This window comes from Setaria italica, chromosome II (genome assembly GCF_000263155.2).
Source record: "Setaria italica strain Yugu1 chromosome II, Setaria_italica_v2.0, whole genome shotgun sequence".
Taxonomy (NCBI): Eukaryota; Viridiplantae; Streptophyta; class Magnoliopsida; order Poales; family Poaceae; genus Setaria; species Setaria italica.
In genome coordinates this window covers 43,165,347-43,173,683 of record NC_028451.1, presented here as the reverse complement: position 1 = coordinate 43,173,683, position 8,337 = coordinate 43,165,347, and the positions used below count along the sequence as shown (strand labels likewise).

General features: G+C 43.5%; 1 protein-coding gene across 1 annotated transcript; it reads left to right on the top strand.

The window, feature by feature from the left end:
• Positions 1–2,123: 2,123 nt before the first annotated feature.
• LOC101781824 (ABC1 family protein YPL109C, mitochondrial) lies at positions 2,124–7,537 on the top strand. Its single transcript, XM_004957952.4, has 6 exons — positions 2,124–2,496; positions 3,234–4,551; positions 4,683–4,952; positions 5,471–5,626; positions 6,193–6,308; positions 6,944–7,537. The coding sequence occupies exons 1-5, from the start codon at positions 2,468–2,470 to the stop codon at positions 6,292–6,294; spliced, it is 1,875 nt and encodes a 624-aa protein (XP_004958009.1). The 5' UTR covers positions 2,124–2,467; the 3' UTR covers positions 6,295–6,308; positions 6,944–7,537.
• The last annotated feature ends 800 nt before the right edge of the window (positions 7,538–8,337 follow it).

Genomic DNA, 8,337 nt, shown 5'->3' with positions numbered 1-8,337 from the left:
GCCGAGCCTGTCACCAACATTCTGATCGGTTATATTGACACATTGTCAAATCATGGACTAATTAGGCTTAATAGATTCGTCTCGCCGTTTAGATTCGTCTTATGTAATGGGTTTTGTAAATAGTCTACGTTTAATACTCCTAATTAGTATCTAAACATTCGATGTGACGGGTGCTAAAAATAAGTCAGTGGAAGAAAACGGGGCCATAGTTTTCAAGAGGGCGAAGACTTGTCAAGCACTCAAGCTAGTGGGAATCTTGGAAAAGGAGGTGACAGAATAGTGTGCTGTGTACAGTTGCATAGCCTTTTGGTGCGGACATGATTTTTTTCTTTCCGTCACGCCTTTACGATTCCGCCTTTCTTTCCGCTTCAAAAGAGAGAAAGGGATTGGCACATGCCACATAAGAGACGACTAAGGGAGAGACTCAAATTAGAATGCGCAAGGTAATCATGAGTGTACAGCTGCATGCATGTATCTCCAAGATACAGAGGACGGAGTGTTCATATTCCATTACCAAAAAAATGTAACCATGCATGACTCGGCAAACTCTGTTAACAAACCATGGAAAGCTAGTTCGAGAAAGCCATGCAAGCATGCACTGGAATCCTCTAGTTGATGAAAAACCAATGCAAGTTGTTCAAAACATTCCAAACACCTGGAGCTGGAGAGAGAAAATGCTAATTTGACGCACGTGCGCCCCCGACAGTTTCGTGGCTGTAAGGAGTCGGGTAGGCACTAAATTTTTCAGCCAAAACAAAAGTCAACCTTTTTGCCAAAAGTTCAGAAGTTTGCACTCGGGAATTTCACACTTACAGCGCAAGAGTATAATTCAGACTTCCAACGCAAAAGTTTTCACACTTTTGCATGTCATTTTCAACTTCTGCTCAAATTTACAATTTTCAACATGGAGCTACGAAACTTTTCATCTCATCACAGTCAGGGTATTTATCATGATACCGTCTCTGCTAGTCCTACCGGGTGCCATACGACATTTGAGACTTGGTGGACTTATTATGGGCTAGGCCAACTGTTATAGCCCATGCGTTAGAGCATCTCTACCCGACAACCCATTTTTTAACTCTCCACTTAACTTTTTGTCCAAGTTGGTAAAAAGATTCCTCTCTATACTGAGTTGCTCCTTCCAACAGATTATCCATTTCCCGCTCTCCAAATCCTAACATCTAGTTTCCTCTCTAAAAATATATACTCTCCATCCACTCCAATAGTCTCTCCATTTCGCACTACAGCATTCTCTCCATTTTGCACTTTCCATTCTGGCAATTACTGCGCGTGGGACCCATACTTTGGCAAGTGTGAGGGAAAGTTTGGCAAGTTGGATAGAATGGAGAGTCAGATAGTAACTCTGCTGGACCACGATTTTCTTATTAACTACCAAATTTTAGCTTAGAGAGTCAGAACAGAGGTGCTCTTACTTGAAGAGCCGTGGGCTACTTGTTCTCCAAATTAAGGCCTAGGTTGGGCTGGATCTGTTTGCTCCTTCTTCTCTCTCTTTTTTCCTCCGCGCTACCAAGCAGCCCACACCACTTTATAAAAAAAAAAGCAGCCCACACCGACACATACTAACTTGAGCTCTGAGAAAGGAGAGACAAGAGAAAAAAGAAAAATCAACTTATGCCCCAAGACTCAAATTAACACGACCTGACACGAAGTGTCGTCTCGCACAAGCTGAAAGTTCTAACAACTCACAGGTTCTTCCAGTTCGTCGAACATTTACTTTGTGTACATCCCAATCGTTGTGTTTTACCTCTCCCTCCCTGTTCAAGTTTTGGCACACGTTAAGTTCGCTGCTTTGCAGCTACAACTTCACATATCCGAACACGTTGTTCTCCGAATGAAATGAAGGGCGCATAGCTTAACACTACGAGACAAGACGAGATGGCAATTCCAACTTTGCTGGCACACGACTGTGCATGCATACGACACGGCTGACCTTGCACCAGCAAGTCGGCGTGCCGAGACCAAAGCACCAACCCCTGAGCCGCGACCCGCGCGTGGCCGACATGGTTCCGGTTCCGGCCTTCCGGGCAATCGGGGAATAAACCCTCGTGGATGCCCTCCTCTCCAAGAAAGAAACCGAAAAGAAAAGCACGGAAAAGAAAACTCCCTTAAACAAGAAAAAAACACAGGCGATTCCGCAAAAGGGGAAACAGGACTCTCCGTCTCCGCCTCTCGCCCACCGACCCGGGGGAGAAGGAGCGGGACGCGACGCGACACGGGCGCATCTCGTATCTCGCCGGCGGCGCGCGCCGCCTCCACTTGTCGTCCCCACCCGAGCAGGTTCGGTACGGTTCGGCTGCGTCCCCGTGCGCTGGTGCTGCATCGTGGCGCGGGGGCCGGACCGTGCTGGGGTTTTGGTGGGGGACAGGGGAGGGGAGGGGAGGGGTGGTATTGCTCTGCGGGCTGCGGGGGCTTGATCCTGTGAAGGCAGAAGAAGCAGGCGTCCCCGATGCAACGGCTGGTGGGGGTCGGCGAGAGGTGCGGCTCGATTTCTCCTCGTTCCTCCGTTCGTGCCCTGTTTCTCCTGTTTCAGTTGGTGTGTGTGTGTTGGGGGGGGGGGGGGGGTTAAAGGTGGATAGCCAGGGGTTCCGGATTTTGTTACAAACGGCTGCGTTCTGGCTTAATTTTGAGTATAAGGTAGCCCAGGGTTCGCGTGCGGCTTGTTTGATTCGTAGCAGTGCTCTGGCGCCCTGAATCTTACTAACTGTTGTGATCAATTGGCCTTCTGATTTAGCTTAAATTGGCAAATTCACGAAGGTAGTAATGTTTGAAGGTGGAAATTTCAGTTAGGCACGACAAGTTTTATGTGTGCATACTAGTAGGCTTGGATTTACTGGTTGTCCTGTCCACCTTTACTTGTGAAGCCATGGAACTTGGAGCTTTTGGAATTGTTGTGATTATCTATCCATACGATGTAGCTTATGTATGAAGTTAGAGATTGCTCTTGTTCAGGAGAATCAATGTGGGATTTGATGAGTACATTGCTGGCATTTGGGAAACAAAAAACCACGTACACTGTATTCTGAGCTCATACTGTATTTTGGGCATAGTAGTAGTATGATCAGGCCAACAGCAAACATTCTCGAGCCTCTTTCCTTTTTGTGCACATATTCAGTTCTTAATTTTCACCTTGTAAAATTAGCTTTCTGCCAAGCGGTATTTAAGCCTGAAAACTTGCAAGTTCCTTGACATTTTCTGTTCACATTGTTGAGCAGGCTATTGGCGATCGGAACAAATAGACGGGCGGCCAGTTATTCCCATCCGAGCAACAGGAGTGGGTATTATACAGCTGTGAGGGACAATGGCTTGTCAACGAGGCGAAAGATTCCAGCTGTCTTCTCAAGAATGTTCTCACATTACAAGGTCATTATTAGAAAGAACAGAGGTGAGGATCACAAGTGCAGAACCAGGATGTCCAGAGGCTACCGCACACTCTCTGTGGCAGTGGCCAATTCATCAGCAACCCAGCAAGCGCAATTGGCATGGAAGCGGCTCAGTCATATGTACTCGTATCGTGGTCCCCGGTTCCCGCTGATGAGCCGAGCAGCCTGCGCTGTTAGCCTATCCTTTACGAGGTTCCATATCATCCCTGGGGTTATGGCTCTAGCTTTTGGCAAGATGGCACTTGCACCACCTGTCCTGGCAGACTCACGATCCTTCATGCCGAGAATGGATGGAATCATCACAAAGGCACAAGACACTCGCCAGTTTCTGTCTTCTCTTGTTTGGTCAATCTGGGAGGGCATGACTTTGCTTATTAGAGCAGTGCATTTGACATTCCTATTCTTCCCTGCAACTGCATTAGCTCCATTTGCTGACAAGTTCAGTGTTGCATTCAGAAGAAGGTGGCTTAGCCTTGTGCGCCGGACCCTCGAAAAGGCTGGGCCAGCATTCATCAAGTGGGGCCAGTGGGCTGCAACACGCCCTGATCTTTTTCCAAGCGATCTCTGTGTTGAGCTGGCGAAGCTTCACAGTGCAGCTCCAGCGCATGGCTTTGCTTACAGCAAGGCTGCCATTGAGAAGGCATTCGGTCGTGAGCTTTCTGAAATATTCGAGTCCTTTGATGAGAACCCTGTAGCTTCTGGAAGCATTGCACAAATACATCGGGCTACACTAAAACATCAACATCCTGGAAAGCATGTTGCAGTTAAGGTGAGGCATCCTGGTGTTGGAGAATCAATCAAGAGAGACTTTCTACTCATCAATCTTCTGGCTAAGGCTTCTAATATCGTCCCTGGATTGAGCTGGCTGAGGCTGGATGAGAGTGTTCGCCAGTTTGCAGTATTCATGATGTCTCAAGTTGATCTTTCTAGGGAAGCTGCTCATTTGAGTCGTTTTATATACAACTTCCGCAGATGGAGACATGTTTCTTTCCCAAAACCCTTGTATCCACTTGTGCATCCATCTGTCCTAGTTGAGACTTTTGAGAATGGAGAAAGTGTTTCTCGTTTTATGGATGAAATCGAAGGGAATGCTCGGATGAAGAAAGACCTTGCACACATTGGGACATACGCTTTCCTAAAGATGCTTCTGGTATGTGTGCATTTTTTTTTAATTATGTGATTCCTTCTCTTTTCACTTAGTGGTAGTGTTTTTGTCCAGTCATGTATGCTATGTATTGTGCAATTTTTTTTGTTCATAAGGTGTTTCCCCTGATTCTGTAGGAGGATAATTTTATTCATGCGGATATGCACCCTGGGAACATTCTTGTCCGTTTAAATGAGAGCAAGCTTTCAAGAAGAAGATTTTTCAGAGCCAAGCCCCATATTGTGTTTCTTGACGTGGGCATGACTGCGGAGCTCACACGAGCTGACCGGGATAACTTACAGCAGTTCTTCAAGGCGGTGGCTACTAGAGATGGTCTTACTGCTGCTAAGTGTACCCTTCAGTTGTCAAAGAATCAGAGCTGTCCAAATCCAGTGGCCTTCACTGAGGTAAAATGTAAACCTATGCTTCAGGAAAAGAGCAGTAAACATTTAGAACTTATTTATATCTGATATTTTTACTTATGTGATGTCTGAATGCTCTACGTGTACCTTATTGTTGAGCCTTTTTGACTTGTGGCTATCTTGAAAGGTGGTGGCACTCTTGATTGATCTGGCAATGGCATATGCAGATACTATTTTGTTAAACCCAGCACAGTTCATGATGATTTTTAACTATATGATGATAGTAGACAATAGGGACGGTTTCTAGAAGTCGGATATGTGGCTTTGGTGACACAAAATTTGACTGATCACCAGCATTTCTTGAATACGCTGGCTCTGGCTTTGTATGGTGCATATTTGTTCCTCTTAATGCTCTGCTTGTTTGTTGGTTGTTTATTTCAGCCCAGCCTTTGATGAATGCATCTTGATTTGCTGACTGTTTCTGCTGTTACCACTGATTTGCAGTACTAATTGTTGTGCAAATGTTTTTGCATGAATAATAAAATATTTTTCGTTTTTTATAGGAACTGGACAAGACGTTTACATTCTGGGGTACACCTGAAGGGGACGTTTTCCATCCTGTTGAATGCATGCATCAATTGCTTGATACAGTTCGCCGCCACAAAGTCAACATTGATGGCAACATCTGTACTGTAATGGTTACCATTTTGGTCCTCGAGGTAAACCTCTTTGTTAAAAAAATTGATATATTAAATATTGAATCTTAGCTATTATGTGTGACAGTATACGCAGAAGGGATTCGAATGTACTGAAAAAAGGCTATTGACTTGAATGATATGCAGAATCAGGTTCCTGTTTGCGAAGAAAGGTTTAATGATAATGTACAAACTGAACAGATTATTAACTGTATCAGAAGACATTAATTTTCTAGATAGCATGGACTTTTTTTTTTATATTGGACTTCATTTTGTTAAAAGGAATCAAATAGGTGGAAAGGGAAACCCCTACTGTGGATATTAACTTCATTTGACCAAACTTCATATGAGACTGCATAAGGCAGCATGTTTCCTAGATATTTTTGGTGTGCATTACTGTTTGAATGTAGACTTGTCCAGAGTTTATAGTTTCAGCTACCTATACCTTTGTTTTCTACGCTACATACTAATTTAATAGCCCTTGCCCATGTTAACTTTACCCCAATTTTCTTATAGATACCCATGTTAACTTTACCCCAATTTTCTTATAGATAGATACACAATATGCTTACATGATAATTTTTCTGTAGGGGTGGCAACGCAAGCTGGACCCAGGCTTTGATATCATGCACACATTGAAGACTTTACTACTAGAGAAGGATGTCAAGCAACCAGTTGATTTTTTCTCGTAAACAAACAGTATCAGGTAATCTTGATTCTTGTAATTGAGTCCTTTCTTTCTGTTCGAATTTTTTGTGTAAGAAATGTAGAGAAATTATTGCAACCAAGGAACAGATTTGTAGCAACCTCCTCTTGCACCATCATGAAAATAGTGTCTTGTACTCTCTCCTAGAAATATCAACTGCTATATGGAATGGCACCACAGCTGATTACCCAAGTTCGTTAGAGCTATGATCGCAGTGCATTAAACTTTTGTTCACATGGTTCTGCATTATTTAGTTAAAAAAAATCAAAAGCTTAATTCATTCTGATTGAGAGAGATGAGGAATGATTCGAGTCTGAGAATGCCATCTCTGTTAGCTTATGTTCTTTGTCAAGGTTGGTTGCCAGAAGCTGGCGAAGAAAACCATCTGCCTCATCACCATATTTTGGCTGTGGTGCAACATAACAAGAAGCCTGGGATACTTTATGGGCTACTTCTGAGATTTGTTACAGTCCATCAGCCTGTGTCATATGCTGTGTGGACCGTATTTAGATAACCCAACCAGTAGTTCCTTTCTTCTGTTCTTTGTTATTATGGCTATGATAAGTTTGAAATTTGGTTCATTGAAATTCAGCAAACCTAAAAATTCTGATCCATGCTGCTTCTCTCTTCAACAGACCGCTCTTTATGTATAGCAGCAGCTGAAGATGATGGGTGGAATAGAAGCCAAAACATCTAACTGGAAGCAACCTGCCAATGGCAATATTAAGCTAATAGTATTATGCACTATGTTCTGTGCGTCTTTTTGAAAGTAGCACTAGCAGCAACTCTCTGCGCGGGGTTTCTTGTTTGAAAACCTTCACAGTGAAAATTTTGCCCACCGCCTTGGTGGAGTCAGCCATGGGGTTCTTTAAAATTCATGGAAAGCTCCTGTCCACAAACTCTATGGAGGAACAAACACTTAGAACAGAATATTCATTTTCTCATTGGGGCCGAGCTAAACTACATTGCAATTTGCAAAGCACATGGAAGTTTGGTTCCAGATTTTTGCTTCCTTCGTACTGGCAACCATGCCATCTAATGTAAATTTTGGATTAACAAGAAAATGGCTAAGCTAAGGTTTTGGTTGTACTTTGAGAGCTGCTGGCGGTAAGCGTGATGCTCCCTCGGTGTTGAATGCAAATGAAGAAATGCACGGTTGAACTGTTTTCTGTTACTGTGGTCGGAATTGATTGGCACGAGTGGCGGTATGAGCCGCTGTTGCTTTTGTAGCTGTCTGAGCTCTCGTGTCCACGTCTTGATATGATTGGATCGGAGGAGGACCGTGGTACAGGGTTGGTTGGATGTGCTATCGGTAAAGTTATTTTAATAAATGTTAAAGTTTAGCTCATTTAAAGTTTAGCACTTTCATCCATTAGCACTTCTGCTTGGAGACATGTCTAATGGATTTCATGAAATATCACTTTTGTTCCTTATCTTCTTACCTAATCCGTTTCTTTCTCCCCTTTTGGTCTTTTCACAATCCATCAGTATCTATTAGCTTCTCCTCACCGGCTAATGTTTTTTTTGCACCTTTTTAGGGTGGGTTAAAATTTAGCTCTCCTGTTTGGATGGGCTAATGCATAAAGTTGCTAAACTTTAGCACTTTCGTCTATTAACACTTGGATCAAACATAGCTATATGCTTTTGCTTAGGTGCCCTGGCCTAGGCAGCTTTGCCATGATCCATGGTCTGGATCGGGAATTTGCAAAGCCGAGTAGCCGACACTTTGTTTTGACGAGGTTAACGCGCGACCTGTTGTGCTAACACGTATTATGCTGCCATGTGTCCCAGGAAGTGTCAGGAGATAGCCGGGGCAACTGCTCCCATAATCATGGGACGTCGCTTTCAGTGATGATATTATCAACAAAAAAACGCACATATTTTTTAAGTGATCATTACTCTCTCGTCAAATTTCCGTTTTCACGTCTGTTTGCACTATTATATTTTTTACAACAAGATCTACAAAACAAGATCCATATTTGATATGTTTTGAAGCGATTTTGTACTTCCGTCAACTTATATCAGTCTA

What these genes read in the sequence shown, in the direction of transcription:
- LOC101781824 (XM_004957952.4), top strand. Translation starts at nt 2,468, where the DNA reads ATGCAACGGCTGGTGGGGGTCGGCGAGAG. An exon ending in CTGGTGGGGGTCGGCGAGAG is followed by an intron (nt 2,497 to 3,233) that starts GTGCGGCTCGAT and finishes ATTGTTGAGCAG; the next exon opens with GCTATTGGCGATCGGAACAA. An exon ending in TTACCATTTTGGTCCTCGAG is followed by an intron (nt 5,627 to 6,192) that starts GTAAACCTCTTT and finishes ATTTTTCTGTAG; the next exon opens with GGGTGGCAACGCAAGCTGGA.